Genomic DNA, 20,428 nt, shown 5'->3' with positions numbered 1-20,428 from the left:
CATCACAGCTCAAGGTTTTACTGACTAACCTTCAAAAGAAACTACACGTGGGAATTCTCCCTGAAACAATTCTAGCCTGAAAAATAACGTCGGAGAACTGCAAATGAGACGATTGATCTCCCTCCCCCCCCCCCCCCCCCACCCAAGGCAGTGATACAGTCGGACCTCTATTAAACGGCCACCCTGGGGACTTTGAAAACTGGCCGCTTAATAGAGGTTGGCCGTTGAATAGAGGTATCGAATACAGCATTTTACTGACAAAATAATAATTCGGGACTTTGGAAAGTGGCCGCTTAATGGAGGGTGGCCGCTTAATAGAGGTCCGACTGTACCACATATCGGTTGTTCAGTGTATCGTACAAGGTAGTAACCCTCGGATGTCAAACGTAACCCTGGCTTTCTGCCAAAGACGGTGCAGAAGAGTCGGAAGTACTGTACTCTGAAAAATTCTAATCCCTTTCATTTTATTGGAAAAGAATCTCGGCAACTCATTGCTACAATTCTTTTGATAGCTTCTTAGGAAAGAAAGATTGGAAAGTATGAATGACACGAAAATCACCAGTCTTACCACATGAGATCAATTACTTCTTCTTTAATTTTTTTTCGCAAAGCGAAAAATCAGTTTCAAATTTGCACTCAATGTGCACACGTTGCAGACCTATCTTCTTTTCCCCGGCATTCAGGTCAGCTGCTGCATTGCGCAATGTCGGTACATATGTCATGTACGAGGTCATATACTGTATCAGATGGTAAAAATTCTTTCCTTTCACGTGTTGTCGCCAATCCAACATGGCGCACTACAACTTCAAGAAAATAACAGTCGTGCCCTCGGCAAAGGTAAGCATCAAACAAGAATTTTTCTTGCTTTTTGTGTTTGTAAGTTACTGATGAAAGTAATCTCTGCTTCAGGATTTTGTCGACATTGTTCTTTCGAGAACGCAAAGAAAAACGCCGACAGTAATTCATCGGTAAGCTAGTTGTTGTTTTTAAAATATCAGCTGTTAAGTTTTATTCACTAACATTAAAACTGGTACGAATGGAGAACAGTATAAATGCTATTAATATGCTATGTGATCGTAGTTTATGAAGGATCACTTGGCGTTCTATGCGCCAAGAAGTTGAAATTTGTTTTGATATCATGCAATTGAATCTTCACCCTGCCAGCAGAACCTTTCGTTCCACGAGTGAAGAAATGCCTTTCCCTCTTTCCCTGGGGAGTCAAGAAAGACTCTGCTTGCTGGATGTTGAATCTTTAACTTTGCGGCTTGTAGATGCGCCTTCCTTTCCTTTATACTTCGAGTAATATCATTTAAGGTTTAAGGTTTTTTTAAGGTTTTTATTAAGCTTATCAGTGTGTTGTAAATTTCTAGACATGAAACTGTTTGTATCTTCCAGTGTTCATGAACTGAATTAATGGTCAAAATAAATAGGCTTGCATGAAGTGTATGAAGCCTTGTTGAATTTGGTACCACTTTTATATTGATTGGATTTTGGGGTGAGAGACCTAACCAGTCAGATCTATACCTGCCAACTTTTTCTGAGTCAAACGCGTGAGATTTTCGTCTTGTTATGACCGGAATTTCCGAAAACGTCCCAGCCACTTGCGAAGATTTTCCACTATTTTCCGAAGACTTCCAAACGTTGCCGAAAATGTCCGAAGATGTTCCGACGACCTTTGAACACTTCCGATTCAAACGGATTGTAGACGTTTGAAAGCTTTTGCAAAAATTTCAGTGTGTTGTAATACAGTTAGGACACAAAGTCAACATTAAGCGCCTTTTCAGGGGAAATTGAATTGAATTTGTGTTATTAATCATGTGTTAAAGAACAATTCGTCCGGATTTGTGAGTCAGGCGTGAGAAATTGTCCTCGGCGTGAGAGCAATGTCTTTAGCTGCAGGCGTGAGACTCACGCATAATGTGTGAGAGTTGGCAGGTATACAGATCTTAATCAGCTTGAGGCTTTGAAGAGAATATACTTGCAAAGCAGTGGTTTGCATTGCCACCATGTTGGTGTACAAAACAAAAGAAAATTTGTTCATATAGTTTGCATAATAATGGAAGTCAAGTCCCAGAGGGGAAAAAATCTTATTGTTCCTGTACACCAATGTGGCTGCCATGACGTCACATCAATTCCGGTCCAGGGAATGTAGGAAATTGCATCTTAGAGAGTCTAATTTTAAAAATTTCCCAGGGGAGCATGCCTCTGGACTCCCCTAGAAGTTTGTACCTCCGGCACTCAACATTTGCACCTTTGGCGCTCAAGTCGGAAGTCCGCCTGTTTAACCTCTGAATCCAGTACTTTAAAATGCTACTGCCTACTACCGTTAGTAGACCCCGCTCTCTCACAAACACAGGATGTCTCAAACCTCTTGCTGCTCATTTCCCCTGGGTACCATTCCCAGTAATTTAGCACGTACTATCTCAAACTTCTGCTTTCTTGGAAAATTATCATGACATGACTTTTTAGTTCCAGAAAATAGCCATACCTCCCCCATGAAATGGATTTTCTCTAAGAACCTGCACCCTCTCTGGAATTTCCAATTTAGTTTCATACTTTCCTTTCAATTTTTGCCCTTTGAAGCCATAGAAAAAGACATTTTCCCCTGTCGTCTTTACAAGTATAGTAGCCAAAACTTTGCACAAAACATCAAGCCTGTCAGAACTGAGACAGATGTGAATATTTAAATGTTTTCTTTTCTCCAGACACTACAAAATAAGCCGGATTCGTGGTTTTTACATGAGAAAGATCAAGTTCACCCAACAGAATTACCATGACAAACTGACTCAGATTATCACCGATTTTCCAAGGCTAGAGGTATGGATCTGTGAAACTGTTAAAATACTGATCAAACATATTTTTCTTTGATCCCTAGTTTGTGATGAACATCGTAACTGTGCAGTGTTTTGTGAGGATAAATACCTTACTTTAGGAAGAAGCAGCCACATACCACAATTTCAAATTTTTTCATGAGGGTGCAGGGATGAGGACACAGTGGTGTGTCATTATCAGGATTAGTGTTACATGTATTTGTTTCAGTAGACCTTGTTGGCCTGTAATCATTTGCCTTGCATTAATTTTAAAATAAATATATTTTCTCACAAAGACTTTGGTTGAATTTTTTTTCAGGATATCCACCCATTTTATGCCGATTTGATGAATGTTCTTTATGATAAGGATCACTACAAACTGGCTTTAGGGCAAATAAATACTGCACGGCACTTGATTGACAAGTAAGGCTACCTTAGAATATTTCAGAGTCAACTAACCTTTTGATGGCAGAAACTGCATAAAACAATGTATACTCCACTTTTTCCTTTTTACAGTGTTGCCAAGGATTACGTGAGGCTTATGAAGTATGGTGACTCATTATACAGATGTAAACAATTAAAAAGAGCAGCTCTTGGAAGGTATGCAGTTTAATCACACCAGAGTGTATATATATATATATTGAAATATTCTGTGAAAATGTATGTTCTTATGTGTCATCATAATCATCATTGCCATCTGACATCATCATCATCATCATCATCATCATCATCATCATCATCATCATCATCATCATAATGGCCATCATCACCACCACCATCATCATCATCATCGTGGTCACAATAGCCATCACAATCACTTAAAAGTTGCTGTCGTCGTCCACATCATCATCATCTTCACTGTCACCAACATAACTTGCTGTAACCTTCATTAACACATAAATTATGTTCACTTCTCTTGTTTTTTCCGTATAATAATTATTTTTCATTTTTCTTTCATTGGTCTTCCAATTCTCACCCATTCCTTCATGTTACTGTTTGATTTGAATCCACCTACATGCACAACATTCCCTTGATCTCTGTGTGTGTGGAGCTAATTAAAAAATAATATGGCATATTCTTGATAGTTCAGTTGTCATTTGCATGGATAAGAGGCAGTTTCATTTCTCTTGTACCCTGTATGGTTGTTACATGTATCTACAGGCTGTAAGGATACTTACTCATATCTTGTAGTTACTCAAAGTGGGAATTCAAAATATTTTCATTGTTTTTAACAAATAGGATGTGCACAATAATGAAAAGACAAAACCAGAGTTTGCAATACTTGGAACAAGGTAAGAATGTTTTAAGTTTTGTTATGGCAAATTGCAATATTGACATTCCATCAGAAAAGGTGCATATATTTATCCAACCTGCATTCAGATCAGATAATCAGATAATTTATTTCATTCAATTCAACTTAACAGGAGATGCAGATAAGAAATAAACATATACAAATAAATAAATAATTATAAGTTAAGAATGAAGGTACAGAGATAACATCTACTTAGGGAGTGAGTTGGGATCATGCAAATAGCAGAGGCTAATCTGACCAGTGGATGGTCCCAATGGTCCCATTGCATCGTGTCTGCATTGTTTGCTTAATTCAGACATACCTATACTGTCAGATGGTTATGAACCCCAGAGTTGCAATTCTCCTTGTGATTCACACTCATTTCTTAGGAAGAAATTTAATGAAGATGAAAGCAAAGTGTGTGTGTGTGTTATGTCCACTATTTTGAATAATTATTGCAAAGACCCTGGGGTGAAGTTTTTCATTGTTTTTTATCCATACAATGTGCTTTGGACCAAAATGTTGACTTCTTATATTTGTTGACTACAGTGTACAAAGCTTCTCATAATTTCCTAATCTGTTGAACTTTAATTAACAACTCATCTTTATCTCACAACTGAAGGGGTGCATGGAATAAGGCCCTAAGTGACTTTTGATGTAAGGTCAAATTCTCCTTTTGTTTCACAAGCGAATACAATGAAATTTGAAAGGAGAATCTAGCTATTTATCAGTAGTCACAAAGGGCTTTTTTCCAGGCACCCCTTCAACTGATTTGCTGTGAAACTATGAGTATTGCAAAAATAATTTGACTATACATTCACTTTTTCTGGTGTCAGCATTTTTTGTCCGTAATGTCACTATTAAGCACATATTTATTTTGTTGTTATTTACATTGTACAGTTCGACAGCATGTGGCCAGGCTTCCATCAATTGATCCAAATACAAGAACTCTGTTGGTTTGTGGGTAGGTTTTTGGATGAATAAACTTTCCTGTGCATGACAAACTGTACAAAGACATGCAATGTGCACGCTAAGATTAAATCCTGGTGCTAGGGATTGCAAAGAGGAGTCATAAATAATGTTCTTAATCAGCACTCGAGTCTCTTTACAGTGGTCAATATACCTTAATTTACTGTAGTTTTCAACTCTGTTGATAAACCAAACATTTGTTTCTACTCTCCACCGACAAAGTACCACAGTTTCTTTAGAAACTTATAACGCCTTATCCATACAACTGTAGCTTATTTTTAAGCCTGGGCCAAAGGGCATGAACAAGAGTTACCTCTCATGTTCATATTGATTCTTGTGTGCTCACAAGCAGTTCAAATCTCCTCACACTGTACATTATGTAGATTACAAGGTAGATTATGTAGATTTTCATTCCAATATCGATGAGAAGTCAAACTCTCTTTCTTTCAGTAAATTTCATGTACTCTGATTACCTCTCAGGCTCTCACAATGAGATAACCTTTTGATTAGTTCTGTGCTCATTACCATCCATTTGCATAGAGACTATTTACTACAATAAATATGGTATTCTAAAAAATAATTTATTGTACAAACCTGTTTTGTTTGGCATAAATTCCGTGAAATCAAATTTTTCTGTCAGTTGGTTATTTTTTGTGCTGTAGGCAAAAAATGCAACTCAATTTACTGAAGACATGTGTTTTTTGTTTCAGCTTTCCTAATGTTGGTAAATCAAGTTTTATGAACAAGGTGATTATTAAATTTAGTATTAATAATGTGTTCAAGAGAAAAGGTCAATGAATACTTGTCTAGTGCTCAATGAGCTTGTGTTTCATCAATGGAGGTATTCGTGACATAACCTGTAGAATGATCCATTAAATTTTTTTCAACAACTGATATGTACATTAAAAGGTCTGCAATCTTAGTGATGAATATAAAGAAGGACAGTCCCCTGTAAGTGCTCTGGGAATTAATTTTAGTGTTTAACAGTAATGGTATACCTCTGTTGCAAGAGACTATCACTGAATGCTTCATCCTGGAATGTTGAACTGAATAAAACTAGTTAGGATGGTTTTTTTTGTGTGTGTGACCTAAAGCTGTAATTGACTATGTGTCTTAGTAACATTGGTATTTTTCTGTTAGCAGCTTTATGTGTATCAGCCAGTAGTTTCAATGGAATTTTGTTATATATACTCTGTAAGGTGCATCAAAGTTAATTTAATTTGCTACAATAATTATGTTTAATTTCATAAGGTGACAAGAGCTGATGTTGAAGTCCAACCTTATGCATTCACTACTAAATCGCTCTTTGTTGGACACATGGACTACAAATATCTCAGATGGCAGGTCAGTCTTGAGACAAAAATGGTATATCATGACAGCGCTATGCTCCCTGCAAAAACAATAGTAATAAAATGACAGAAGAATAATGTGCAGAAAAAAAATCCAAACTGATAATAGTACAAGTATGCAGGATTAATTGAGTTTTCAATGTCTCTTTAATCTTTTAATACGTTTTTATATCTTGGAAACTAGTTAGAGGAACTGTGGCCCAGATTTTAGTTAGAGTTCTGGTACTTCATCACAGAAAATTATATTATGTAATTGTTGAGCTCATTGCTCAGCCCTCATTTTGCATAGCATTGCCACTATGTAAAGATTCCATAAGACAACTATGTAATAGAATTGAACCTTTCTCAGTTAGTATCCATTCAGGTGTACATGAACAATTCACCCCCTCTCACCTTATCAATGTTGTTCTGCTGCCAAAAAGAGTGTTTAAATAGGAAAGATGGAAGGCAAGGTTCACTTTCATTTTCCTGTAATTTGCCAACGAAATACTCAGGCATTTAGCTGAACTGATTTTGTCCAAGGTTGTGTGATTGAACTGTTTCTTTCATTTTTAGGTAGTTGACACTCCAGGAATTCTTGATCATTCATTGGAAGAAAGAAACACCATAGAAATGCAGGTATGAGTTTTCTTGGAGTCTACCTTTTCCACTTGTCTGTTAAAGACTATCTCTACTGAGTATGTGCATAAAATTCTAAATCATCAATTCAAAGTACATAATTATGTATGCTGTACAAGTTTATACAAATAGTCATGTAGCTGTAATTGTGTCTGCTGAAATAAAAGCTTTGTTGTTACTAATCAGTACTCTCCTTTGTGACTGTTATGCTGTAGTGTGGTGGTTCATACTTTTGATTCAGTGTGAAAACGTTTAATTGAGTAGTATTTTTCAGCTGACATTGTTTATTATGCTGTACAAAGTAGCTCCACTTTTTGAGTCTGTAAATTAAATCTTTAAAGTGTGACCATTCAGATGAAAGCTACTGAGTAGTACTTTCCTGTGATACTGTTTGTTATGCTGTACAAGGTGGTTCTAACTTTTAAGTCTGTAGATGAAATCCTAAAGTGTGACCATTCAGATGAAAGCTACTGAACAGTACTTTCCTGTAATACTGTTTTTTATGCTGTACATACAAGCTGGGTTTAACTTTTGAGTCTGTAGATGAAATCCTAGAGTGTGACCATTCAAATGAAAGCTACTGAGCAGTACTTTCCAGGGGTACTGTTTATTATGCTTTACAAGGTGGCTCTAGTTTGAGGTTTTGATGATGAAATCCTTAAGTGTTACCATTCAGAGGGAAGCTACTGAGCAGTACTTTTTGTGATATCATTTTTTTAAATGTAGCTTTTCTCAAGTAATTTTTTTTATAACTCATCAGGCCATCACTGCCCTTGCTCACCTGCGAGCAGCCATTCTGTACATCATGGACATTTCTGAGCAGTGTGGCCACACACTGGAGGAGCAGATTGAACTGTTTAATGGCATTAAACCTCTCTTTGCAAACAAGCCACTGCTGGTTATCATGAATAAAGTGGACGTCATGAGACCTGAAGAATTGCCTGAGGAGAAAAAGGAATTGCTTAAAGTGTTTGATCAAGATGGTATGTTATACTGTTACTTCTATCATGAAGTAATAATAAAAATATTATTTCAATGCATTGAATGTTATTTTGGGCCTACTGAAATTAGAAACCTTTAGTTAATTATTTTTTTTCAATCTTAAAAGCTTAATTGAATATCTTGGGTGTCTCAGTCCAGCCTGGCACTGTTAGTCAGGAGAAAAATTCAACATGACAGATGTAAGTTTAAGGCTCATCTTGAAGCTTTCAGTGAAGCTTGTTTGGCTGACATTTATTGCAACTGACATGACAGTCTGTACTAAATTCAGTTACAATCACTTTTTTCCCCATTAAAAATTTCACCACTGATCAGTTACATGTATACAGCTATTTCAATTAACGTTGTTGGATCAAAGTATAAAGCTATAAGACAAGACCTCAAGATTCTGTGGATTTTTTTTTTGAATACGTTCATCAAAATCAGCTATGCCTCGTCCGTTTAGTGAAGATATACGATGGCGAGCCATTTGGATGAAAGAAATGTTAGGATATCAAATGGATGAGGTGGCAGCCTCTTTGAAGATGTCTTTAAGCTTTAAGCTGTGATCAGACAATGTTAATTGAAATACTGTAGCTGCAAATTAAAGCATGCCTTGTTATGTTGTTTCTTGGTCATTTTATCAGCCAGTTTAATTCAAACTCAGAAGCATGTTTGTGTAAGGTAACTACCCCTTGGTTGGTAGAGTTGTAAGCACAATTGAAAGGGGAAGTATCATGCAAATTTGCTGCCATTTCAAAACCCAAAAATGTTTCTCTGTCAGCAGAAACAAAGAAATAATTGTCAAGTTTGTTATAAACTATCACCCCAGTGCAATAAAACTGCCGATTAGTGCCTCTGGCCAGACGGAGGGTAGGTCGGTATGGATTGAAACTTGAAAAACATAGCCTAACATTTTTCCAAAATGTGCTAGAACAGATCACACGTTGTTCCTTTCAAGAATTGAGTTGATTTCTTTCCTCTTGTCATTCTAGAATTATTTGGCAGCTGATTGAAGGTCTTATTTCATCATTTATTAACAAAAGATATAAAAAACCACATGATACTTCCCCTTTAAGCAAGCAGACATGAAGCAGCACATTCTGAACCCCTAAACTTGTGAAGATTTTGTGCTGTTTTTTGATGGTGGAGGTTGTGTAACTTACCGGTAGTGTTAGAACAAAGATGGTGATAGTTTCTATGTTTGGGGATCCTCTTAGTTGTTTGAATGATGCATATAATGCCTTGCCTTTTTACAGAGAATTCACCATTTAGTTTCTCTTGTACATCTACCTGCAGGGGTGACACTTCTTCCCATGAGTACAGTCAGTGAGGAAGGTGTGATGACTGTCAAAACTGAAGCCTGTGACCAGCTTCTGGCTCAAAGAGTGGAGGTCAAAATGAAGAGCAAGAAAGCAAAGGATGTCATGAACAGACTTCATGTTGCCATGCCAACCCAGAGGGACCAGAAGGAAAGATTGCCGTGCATACCTCAGGTACTTGTAGTGACTCACTTGTTGATTTTTATCCACAGTTTGCTGAACTTGCAGCTTACAAATAGTGGATTATGCATTGCAATGCATTCTTTTTGTATGGTTCTAACCTACTGGAGGCTCTTCATTATTTATCTCTGCAAGTTGTTGAACCATAACATTTCTCCTGGAGAGAACTCTAAGATAGTTAATTATGTTCTGCTATGGAAAAAGTCAGATGAGAATGCTGATGTTATAGGCAGCTGGAGAAAGTTGTGTTCAGACAGGAGTACTTGAAGGGGCCGCTCAACTTAAAACTCACTCTGCATGCTGGAATAGAGCTGGCTGGGAACTGAATACATTACACATCACATTAGGATTAGTGGTTTGTGGTCACCCCTGTGTCAGATTAGTTTTTTTTTTATTTTTGAGCAAGAAAGGGTCCTCTGAGCTTGACAGACTCATAGCGGACAGTAAGTGGTGAGCTCTGGTGAATCGAATAGCATAGTGAAACATTGCCTTCAGAGGCAATTTCAGCGATTTCTGCCTGGTACTTTTGTCGCCTCCGGGCTGACTGCAGTTCCCGGACACCACTCACTGTCAGCTTTGAGTCCGCCGAGCTTAGAGGGCCCTTTCTTTTTTCCAAATATTAAAAATAATAATAATAATAATAATAATAATAATAATAATAATACACAGGGACAACCACAACTCACTAATCCTAATGTGAATAACTCCTGACTCGCGGGGATTTCAGAGGTCGATGTCTCAACGACTTCAAACAAAAGAGACATGTACGTTATCACTTGTAGGTTTTAGCCTGCGAATGCAGACGGATTTCTGGCTGTTGTTGATCACGCCGCCGAGTTGTTATGATATGAAATAGTTCTGTATTACCACATTTATATTGAGAGCTGACATACACAGGATGATATAGAGATAGAAAGAACAACACAAGATGGAAAACAGTGGAGCCACCGTTATTTCCTGGCGCGCTACTTGCCTTCAAATTTCATTGGTAAAGACAGTGTTAGAGCGAAAAGTCAAATACGATTTTTTACGAGCCTGACAGGGGTTCTGACAGGCAGGGAAAACAAACGAGACATTTTTTACCCAGCTAGAACCAGTGTTTTATTAAAAAAAATCTCAGCAAACTAGATATTGAGAAACGTTCCAGCCAGTTAATCGTCTAATGTACACTCTGTTTGTTTGTTTGTTTGTTTGTTTTTTTATATATATATATAAGAACGTCTAATTTTGGAGCTGAGGCTGAACGTTCTTACATTTTTTGCGATTTAAGGCTGAAAACGATGTATTTCAGAAAATCAGTGCGGACGTGACCAGGAAACCTACCAAAGTGATTATAACAAACTGAGATGTGTGTCACCAAACATTCCCTTAAGTATTTTGGTTAATTTACATTTGTTACCTTGATTTTATATACAGATTAGCAAAATACTAAAAACGTTCTTAATCGACTCTCAGCCTGAGGAATGTTCTTAATACGTTCTTAAAATTTTGGTCAATCTCAACCTCGACGTTCTTATAAAAAAGGTTCTTATAAAAAAAAAACAGAGGTGTATACAGTTCCCAGCCAGCTCTATTTCAGCCTGCAGAGCGGGCTTTTAGTCGAGCGGCCCCATCAGGTACTCCTGTTTTTAAACCTTGTACTAAGGGATTTGTTACAAAGGAAAAGGGCTTAGCAGTAATTTTAATGTTCAAATTGTATTTTTTTTACACCCCACAGGCCGTCCTAGATAAGCGGCAAGCCAGTGAACAAGCCAAACCTAAGAGAAAACTAGCAAAGGATCTTGAGAATGAGCTTGGAGAGGATTACTTCACAGACATGCGGCAACACTGGGATTTACAGAAAGATGATGAGAAACATGATATTATACCTGAAATTTACCTTGGAAAAAATGTGGCTGATTTTATTGATCCGGATATCATGAAGGTAGGCCATGAATCGAAGTGAAGTATTCCTTAAAGTTGAAACCGCCACAGCGGTAATAAAAACTCGAGAATTCTGTTACAATGTTGATACGCTTTATTAAAGGACAGGAGAGGAGCAAAGAAAAGGCGAAGAAACTGCACTGAAGAGAAACAGTGAAGAAACTGCACTGAAGTGAAGTTCTTAAAACTAAAATAGATAAAAGCAAACAAAACGTTACAAAGTGAACTAGCGTAAAATTGAGAACTTGATGGAAAACGCCACTTACATTTGTTACGGAGCTGGGTGAACTGTAGTAATACTTGACAAGACTGTCTGCCCTTTGAGCACTGAAAAGACGAACAAAACTACAAAAATACTACAATAACCCGTAATGACTAGGCGTTTAGTTTCTGACAAAAGGACTCCTCTTGTAAGGAAAGCTGTCCTAATTCAACGCTTGAGTGTTCCATGTTAAGTGTTTTCATTTGTGAGAGGTTTGATCGTGTTTCATTCAAAGGATAATCCCGTTCTCTGTAAAACAAGGAGGGAAGGAACAGGTAGTACTCTTACAATGACACACTTCTGACAAGGTAAAATGCATGTACCCTTGGGTTAACAAACAACCAGCATACTTATGAACTTGACAGCCAGGGTCCAGATGTTCAAAGAATGATTGAGCTAATCACCCAGGGTTAGGGAGTACTTTGCGCATCAGCTTCTCTTTAACCTTAGCTTAAAATTAGCTTTCAAAAACATTTCCATTGAGGGAGGTACAAACATCGCTGAACTTTCTATTGTGGATTAGCGTTAATCGGTTTTGAAACAACTGGGCTCGGATTACATTGGTGAAAACAGGGCTTTTAAATTTTTCTAAAACTGCTCCAGGTTTACTCCAGATCAATACAAGTGTGATTAAATTATTGAAAGTGTTAACATTGTAGTTCTTTTACTATATTGGAGCAATTTTATTTCCTCAATTTCTATGTTCTGTGTTTAACGTTTTCCATTAATTGTAGAAATTAGAAGAATTAGAGAAAGAAGAAGAATTACGCGAGTCTGCAGGGCTTTACGATTCAGAGCCGGTAAGTTACTATAAGTTGATTGTTGAAATGGAAGTTCTGAATTCCATGCTAGAAACCGTTAACATACTATTTAGCGAAAAGATCGTGAATTTTTTTAATTTGTAATACGTTTCGATTTGATCATGATCTTCTTAAAAATCGCGATCCATTTGCTGCTTTCCCGACTATTTAGCAAAACTTGTTAGTGGTATTTTTAAATTTTGCAGAATTCATTTTTTCTATAGATTCCCTGTGATTACCCCATTCGAAACGACTATCTAATGTTACAATGAAGCTTTCTGTCAAATTTTATCCGCAAATATTATTTTTTTGTTAAAACACTTGACTGAGCTTAGGTTTAATTTGTTTTTTAGGAAGAATTGAACTCCGATGAGGAAGAGATCAGAAACAAAGCTGAGCAGTGAGTTCATCTTTGATTTTAAACATCTATGTTTCTCGTGGATTTTAACGGTTCAAAGAAACACAAGCGCCATGATTGGTTTATATCCCCATTGTCATTTTACTGCCGCAGTACATGAGCCCAATCTGTGCATAATCTAGCCATAATGCAAGCAGCCTACATCAGTATGACAGCATGCAAATCCTGAGACATTTGTTATTAAATTTTATTAAGGATCCGATGTTGTAAGCTTGCTCCTTCCATTATTGAGTTACTTGCCAATTACTGCAAATGTTAAGAACACTTGAGAATCACTTCACTGCATAACTGAACACTGCACTTGGTCACCAGTCGGCTTCTTTCTGTTAGTCAAGGGAAGCTAAATTCAGTTAATTTATTGAATAAGGAGGTCGTCTGCAGCCATATTAGCTTCCCACACAGCTAGCTTACATGTACTGCCGCACTGCATGTACCTGTACATTAGTTAGCTTAGTTGGTAGAGCACCAGACAGCTGAGCGGGAGGTCGTGGCTTTGAACCCCGGACGGACCAACACTCCCATAAAATAACTGAAGAGAAGGTGCTACCTTTGCTTTGACAACTGCAAGTGATTTGACCTTCACGTTGCTCGGATGAACGCATATAAACGATAGTACTGTCTGCGGTTTGGAGACGTAAAAGAATCACTGAGAATATAACGAACTCTGGGTGTAACCAGCCTCATTGGTCGGCTTGGTGTGAATCTCTGAAAAGCTTCCGAGTGAATGAGACCACAACTTTGTATACCAGCTAGAGGTGAGTGGGGCGTGTCGAATGTTGGAGGAAATATCCTTCTAACTCGACATATTAAAGTACTATACTAGCTGTTGTCTTGGCCATCATGCAGGAGAAGCGCTGTATGATGGCCTTGGTGCATTGGAGACTGCGGCCGCTACTCATCAAATGCAGTACTTTGGAGACAACGGCCCAAACTCACATGGAGTTCAACTTTGACCCACTGGCTTCTTGCTTGAATTTCTCTCTTTTGTTTTAACTTTGCTCTGTCTACATGTAGCTCGTTTGTTTTTTATCAGAATCCGAGAAAAGAAGAAGCTTATTGTCAAAGCACATCGCGAAATGAAACCAAGGAACAACAAAGCCAAGCTTCCACGTTCTACATTTCTCAAGGCAAGTAGATCAGATTTTTGTTGTTTGTCAAGCTGTTTATTTGGTGCTACATGTGTAGCAATAATAATTGCTATTTCTCTTGTGGCATGCCATAAAATTCCAAATATGGAGTTAAAATCTCTGCTGATGGTTTTGTGTTTAATTTTTAGGCTCAAGCCACTCGCAGCAGGAAAGGTCAAACTGATTTTGGTGAAGAGATGGAAGGCATCGAGGAGGTTTGTAGTATTTGATAACATTTTCTATATTGTCCAATAGGTGGTTTGCATCGCCGCCATGTTGGTGTACAAAACAAAAGAAAATTCGTTGACATAGTTTGCATAAAAATGGAGGTTAACTCCTAGAGGAGAAAAATCTTGTTGTTCCTGTACCCCAACATGGCCGCCATGACGTCACATGCAAACCATCAATCGTTGCTGTGAACCTCATTATGAAAGCGAGGCTAAGTGTTCATCTTTTCATATGAAATTAGTTTCGTTTGCATATGTAAGCAAACTGATTTTCATAATAAAAGAATTGCAATTAGCGTCGCTTTCATATTGAGAGCTCAAAACAACGCGTACTATTTGTGAGTTTTCTTTAATGTCGCTGATCTGAATTGCGTTTATTCAGGGAGAGGGAGAAGGAGTAAAAAGAGCTCGTTCCCAGACTCCCATGAGCCGAAAGAGAAAGAGAGCAGCCAGCAGTGGCGCGCGCAGCTTATCACGGCCACCACGTGACCAGTCAGGAATAGGCTCCCCGGAGGTAAAGGAATTTTTAACTTGATGGTCTAATTAAAACGGTCGGTAAGACATTGAACAATCAATTTAAGTACATAAAACTGCCGCTCATTAGCTAACCACGAACCACGTTGTACAGCGAAGTAAACAGCATCACAGGAAGGCATTACTTATGTTTGAATGGCCACACTTTAGAACTTCGTTTACAGACTCAAAAGCTAGAACCGCATTTTACAACATAATGAACAGCAGCATAGAAAAGTACTGCTCAGTGATTTTCACTTTAATGGTTATACGTTAGGATTTCAATCAGACTCAAAAGTTAAAACCGTTGTACAGCATAATAAACAGCACGACAGGGAAGTGCTGCTCAGTAGCTTTCATTTTAATTATACATTAAGATTTCAACCACAGATTGAAAATTTAGAACCGCGTTGTACAGCATAATAAAACAGTACCACAGGAAAATACTGCTCAACAGAAAATTCACATGTTAATGTTTATCCATCGATTCAAATGCTCGAATAGACTTTCTCAAAGTCCGTTCAGTCCAGTCAGGCGGAAAACGTCGCTCCTCGGTCACTCTTTCGGTGCATAAGAAGACGACTTGGGGCAAATCGAACCACCTCAGTGTGCGGAAAAAAGATAATTAACCACATGAACAGTCATCTTTTAGGATGCCCGTCTACATATTCAAATGCTAGAAGCATCTTTTACAGCATAAACAGCTCTACAGTTCGATACAGACATCCACAGACTAACAACACCTATTCATCGAACCCGTTTATTAAGCTCCCGCCCTTCTTTCATTGTGTTTGTAGAAAAAGAAAAAGGCGAAGAAGCTGTCGAAGGTTGTTCAAAGAGGTATCAACCGAATGGGCAAAGCAGGTGAGAGCATGTGAAGCTTGTATTCATTTGTGTTGAATTCATTAGTGATCTTGTTCTCGAACAATGTCTTCAAGTAACGGAGTCATAAGAACAATGGACTTGTACATCTCTATAGATTTAGACGCTTTCGTTCTCAGCCGAAACAAATTCTCACAAGGAAAATGATATGGCTGTATCAAGAACAGTTTGGTGAAGTTAGATGCTGATGTCAAATCTTTCCGTTTCGCAGGAGAAGCAGACAGGAAGATTGCCACCAAGATGCCCAAGCACATGTTTGTGGGCAAGCGAAAGATGAACAAGGTCTCAAGAAGATAGCCTTTGGATCAGTGTAAATGCCTTAGCATGTAACAATAAAATTCCCGAAATTGTTGAACTGGTATTTGGTGATTACTGACTAATTTCTCTTTACGTCCTCAGGGATCCGAATAATGTGATCATTGTTCATAACATCACTCCACCTCCAACCAGTTGTAAACTCCTACCTACTCCGCATCAAAATGATTTCCGATCATACCTAAGATAGATAAAATGGGGGTGATGTGGATGTAATTAGTGAAGGTAAAAGCCACCAAAACGTACCTTTTTCCAGGCAATTTGAGAATTTCACGGTACCGTATTTACTCGAATAAGCGCCGCCCTCGATTAAGCGCCGCACACGGAGCGGAATGGTTAATAAGCGCCGCCCTCGAATAAGCGCCGCAGCTCCGGTGCGGCGCTTATTTGAGTATTTCCATAAGATGATAAAAATACACTGTAATCGCTGCAATGCGATTCTAAGCCAGCAATGGGAATTTATTTTCATCAATAGTAATGTTTTCCAGTTCGAAGTGAGTATATCTTGATGCTCTTTTATTCAGTTCTCTCTTCAAAATGTTCGCGTTCTTCAGCTGTTCTTGCGTGAAGGCTGTAAACTTCGCCGGTACGACAAGCCCAACCTCCCTCTTTCCCTTCCCTGTAACTGTTGCAGTAAGGAGATTGAGAACGTTTGCTTGTACAATCAAAATGTTTTGTCTTTGTGGTATGAGCCTTTAAATAAGCGCCGCCCTCAAATAAGCACCGCCCTCGAATAAGCCCCGCACAGGAGACACGAAAAATAAAATAAGCGCCGCGGCGCTTATTCGAGTACATACGGTAGTCCTGTTTTCAAATCCTCGGCGATGCCCATGTCAACACCCAACTGGTCTGCCTTACGCCAGAGGGATTTTTAACAAATTTTATGTTTAGTGCGTAATATTTCTTTCAATATTTTACTGAGCTTGTCCTTACTGAAGCGCTTCTCTCGTCCTGAAACTCCTTGGTTATTTATCATTAATTGGGCCCAGGGTGGGCCGTTGAAAACTAAGTTAACAAAACTATTGACAGTTCACTTGTAGTCGATACATTTTCATTCTTCTCCGGCTAGATCCAACATTGGATTGACTGTATAACCGTTGTTTTTGTTCATTAAAAGACGGAAGTGAGTGACTCTTATCACGGCTCCAAGAACAGAAAACAAACAGACACAAACAGTGACTGGTAACGAGTACCAAGTGTTGGGGAATGGACTGAAATAGAAAAACAAAATCATAGCGATGTTCTCCACAACAAACAGGACATTGGAAAACAGCTGCAATCTTTTGGCCTTCTTCCTCTTGTTTTCATTATCGTCATCTTGTATCTTTACTGACCAATCATCTCTTAGCCAGTGGAGAAAGAAAAACAGAACTGCAATTAACACTGCTCCTTGGTCAACTACACACTTGCCATAAATCCAACTGACCTCGAACAGCGCTATCACAATGGAATGGAGCGTGAGCACAACAATAACCCACCACTTGTAACTGACCACAAAGTAACCGACAGCAAACAGACGACTACTCAAGAGTATTATGTGAGTCAAAAATATTAAAATTTTGTGTTTTATCGTCAGGACGTAGATCGTTTCTCCCTTTTGCAGCAACTCATCAGCAGTTGTAAACGTCCACGTTAAACTTAGGAGAGAGACAGGCAGGGAAATCATTTGAATGATCTCTACCGGGTGCTCTTGAACGCTTATGGCGTAAAGTTGAAGTATAAACTGAGGAGCTGACTCCAGAACTGCCTCAAATAGGGAAGCAAGCGCGCAGTGGTAAAGCCGCTCATTAATATCTTTTTCTTCATCAGTATCTTCATTGGCTGATTCGATTTTCTGGCCTTCCCAAAGTTTCTTGAAATTCCTCAAGCAGAAAATAAAAGCTCGCAGTCTCGCCAAAGCGACTGAGAAGGGATTAAAACCACAAAGTAGTACCTTTGTACAGCATTTCATGTAACTCGACGTTGCAAGTTCATCTACCCTTGACATAGAATACAGCAGCGAAAACGCAAAACAAGGCAAGATAAGAAAAAGAAGACCCACCCCAAACCATGTCTTGTGATCTTCACGAAAGAATTCCACCAGAGTTAGTACATCAGTGACTACGTCCACAAAGCTTACAATGCTTCCAGCAAGGAAGGCAAACGTACTGTACCACTTAAGACAATCCACTAGTTTTAGCTCTTCCATCTTCACTGAGCGGGACTTATGTATAAAAGGGCGTCATCGAAAAGTCGGTCAAAAGCGAAATTTCGGGTTCCTCTGTATTTTTTCAGGAGAATATTTTTAGTGAACTATTTATGAAAATTACAATTATATCATAAAAAAACTTTCCAAAGATTTTTCGTTTTCGAGAGAATTCAGGTGTGGGGCGAAATGCCTTGATAACGTCCGACAGCCTGTTATAATCAGATATCAAGACATAATAATAATAATAATAATAATAATAATAATAATAATAATAATAATAATAATAATAATAACAACTTTATTTAAGTCTCAAATCTGGATAGCCGAGCACGAGTGCCCTACTAATTGGGGAGACTAAAAAATATAAACTAAGTAAAATCTATTTAACTAAGATTAAGTAAAGTTAAGAAAACTTAATAATTAATTATTATTAATTAACACCTTAGAACCGTCGACGTTTGTGAAACTTCAGCTCCATAATTTTTTGCGACAAAGTTGCGCGTGCATCTGAGCACGTGAGTCGTCTCTTCCCACATGGTCGTTGGCTTTCGATCATCAGTGGGTTTTTCCTTGATCTCTCTCAGTCCTGGACTCTGGTCGAGCATACCAATAAGATAACACCTCATCACACAAGGGTCGCACATGAAACCTTGTGTGAATAAAGGTAATTCAGCGAATTTCAACAGCGTGCTTTCCCGTGTTCTGAGATTCAAACGCCTCAGAGTTAATATCAACATGGCTTACACATGGAAGCATCCGAAAAGAATGGGGAGGAAGGGGAGGGGTAGCAATGAGGTAGCACATCTTAACAACAACAGCAAGGTTAATAGTAAGGTGATTTTTAATTTCTTTTATGATAAAATGTGTTCGAGTCGATCCTTCAGTGATCAAAAGTAAATAGTCTACATTTTTTCAAGTTACAATTTATTTCCGTATAAGAGCACAGGCAACTGGATCATCTTCACGCCAAATTCCTTGGAATTAAAATAAGAATGACAGGGACGGAGGAGTTGTCTTGCCTGGTAACAAACTCTTCAACGTGTTTTATTTTCAAAAAGCTCACAGATGTATAAAAGTCACTAAAGCCGTCGACAAAACACACGAAGAAGTCTGTGTTAGCAAGCCACAGATGAAAATTAACATGTGGAAGTGGTAGAAAGTTTATTTCCTTCTTTGTAGAACTCTATGCGTGATCCTAACAAGTGCATCCCGGTGAGGTGACGGAGATAACATGTTGATTTGTCTGACTGCCTCCTTAGCGTACTGGCTGGCCAGTGTATAGGAGCGGGTTATACCATCAGTCTAAAAGGACCACAGCAAAAACAATAAGAATAAAACAATAAGGTTATGACGGGCAGTGGTTTGTCCAAAGCGTGATTAAGCTCCTTCAGGCTTGGCATCATTTTGAATCCTGTTCATGAATAACGAAGCAGTGAAGGCTTTTGCCCTTCAGTTTCGACTCTGCCTTTTCTTCACAAATTTAAACTGAAAATAAGCTTTCGAAAATCGAGAGAAATCATCCAAAGTGATTAACGCTAACCAAAGATTAAAATCACGTTAAACAGGGTTCCTATTCCTGTTGTTCAAAAGTTAAGTATTTTCTCTAGTTGAAGTTTGAAAGTTGATAACCGTTACGGCATGAATAATAGATACGATCCACATTAATTTTATAAACTAAAAACTAAATTAAGTTGAACCTAATCTTTACTACAGTAGACTGTAACTAATTAACCAATGAAGAATTGTAGGACTTAGGTAATATGAAACAACTGACCTTATGAACAGCTTTGCGCGCTTCTTCTACGTCATTAGGTCCTTTAAATCGACGCATAATGAGAGCATTCAGATCTGGGAACTGTAAGACAAAACAACAATATTTAGCCTTTAACCCCTAATATCAAAGAACAAATTCTCCTATCTTGTCCCTATACTGTCCTTACAAAAGTACCTGGGAGAAGTTATTAAATATCAACAAAATTCACCTTGGGTGATCATATCAGGGTCAAAGTTTCGCTTATTTGCTACAAGTTGCTGGTCGGGTCCACGCACATAAAAAGAACCTGTTCCTTCGCGTAGTGTTGTGTTTACAACAAGGACAATTATACAATACCAACCCGGAAAAATACCATTCATTTCAGTAGAGGGTGAGACCTAAACGTTACTACCTTATTGAAACGCTATGTTAAGTTTTCAAGAGCATGCAATGTGGAATTATTTTTGAAAACAACTGACTAATGAAAAACAAATGACAACCAA

At 38.2% G+C, this 20,428-nt stretch overlaps 4 protein-coding genes across 4 annotated transcripts in view; 1 reads left to right on the top strand and 3 right to left on the bottom strand.

Moving 5' to 3' along the window:
• The first annotated feature begins 738 nt into the window (after positions 1 to 738).
• Positions 739 to 16,024, top strand: LOC146461606 (GTP-binding protein 4-like). The gene is made up of 20 exons (XM_085086476.1): positions 739 to 837; positions 910 to 968; positions 2,706 to 2,817; positions 3,130 to 3,233; positions 3,327 to 3,410; positions 4,050 to 4,102; positions 5,002 to 5,065; positions 5,781 to 5,817; positions 6,322 to 6,414; positions 6,975 to 7,037; positions 7,798 to 8,020; positions 9,315 to 9,511; positions 11,235 to 11,441; positions 12,437 to 12,502; positions 12,856 to 12,902; positions 13,954 to 14,047; positions 14,197 to 14,262; positions 14,657 to 14,788; positions 15,585 to 15,651; positions 15,881 to 16,024. Exons 1-20 carry the CDS (start codon positions 790 to 792, stop codon positions 15,964 to 15,966), a joined length of 1,902 nt encoding a protein of 633 aa, XP_084942602.1. The 5' UTR covers positions 739 to 789; the 3' UTR covers positions 15,967 to 16,024.
• Positions 16,025 to 16,162: 138 nt separating this feature from the next.
• The window catches only part of LOC146461604 (XK-related protein 7-like), a 7,938-nt gene continuing 3,672 nt past the window's right edge, over positions 16,163 to 20,428 (bottom strand). The window contains exon 2 of the mRNA XM_085086480.1: positions 16,163 to 16,353. The gene's annotated coding sequence lies outside the window, so the exon portion shown is untranslated. The remainder of the gene's footprint in view (positions 16,354 to 20,428) is intronic.
• LOC146461605 (XK-related protein 6-like) lies at positions 16,346 to 18,213 on the bottom strand. Its single transcript, XM_085086449.1, has one exon. It carries the CDS (start codon positions 18,170 to 18,172, stop codon positions 17,036 to 17,038), a length of 1,137 nt encoding a protein of 378 aa, XP_084942575.1. The 5' UTR covers positions 18,173 to 18,213; the 3' UTR covers positions 16,346 to 17,035.
• The window catches only part of LOC146461603 (all trans-polyprenyl-diphosphate synthase PDSS1-like), a 13,626-nt gene continuing 12,193 nt past the window's right edge, over positions 18,996 to 20,428 (bottom strand). The window contains exons 8-9 of the mRNA XM_085086440.1: positions 19,947 to 20,027; positions 18,996 to 19,474 (exon numbers count right to left, since the gene is read on the bottom strand). Coding sequence (XP_084942566.1) covers positions 19,334 to 19,474; positions 19,947 to 20,027 — 222 coding nt within the window. The 3' untranslated portion in view covers positions 18,996 to 19,333. The remainder of the gene's footprint in view (positions 19,475 to 19,946; positions 20,028 to 20,428) is intronic.

Source organism: Pavona decussata, unplaced genomic scaffold (assembly GCF_977016875.1).
Source record: "Pavona decussata unplaced genomic scaffold, jaPavDecu1.1 SCAFFOLD_195, whole genome shotgun sequence".
Lineage (NCBI taxonomy): Eukaryota > Metazoa > Cnidaria > Anthozoa > Scleractinia > Agariciidae > Pavona > Pavona decussata.
This window is presented reverse-complemented; position numbering and strand designations above follow the sequence as displayed.

What these genes read in the sequence shown, in the direction of transcription:
- LOC146461606 (XM_085086476.1), top strand. Translation starts at nt 790, where the DNA reads ATGGCGCACTACAACTTCAAGAAAATAACAGTCGTGCCCTCGGCAAAG. An exon ending in ATCAGAAACAAAGCTGAGCA is followed by an intron (nt 12,903 to 13,953) that starts GTGAGTTCATCT and finishes GTTTTTTATCAG; the next exon opens with AATCCGAGAAAAGAAGAAGC. An exon ending in CACGTTCTACATTTCTCAAG is followed by an intron (nt 14,048 to 14,196) that starts GCAAGTAGATCA and finishes TTTAATTTTTAG; the next exon opens with GCTCAAGCCACTCGCAGCAG.
- LOC146461605 (XM_085086449.1), bottom strand. Translation starts at nt 18,172, where the DNA reads ATGGAAGAGCTAAAACTAGTGGATTGTCTTAAGTGGTACAGTACGTTT.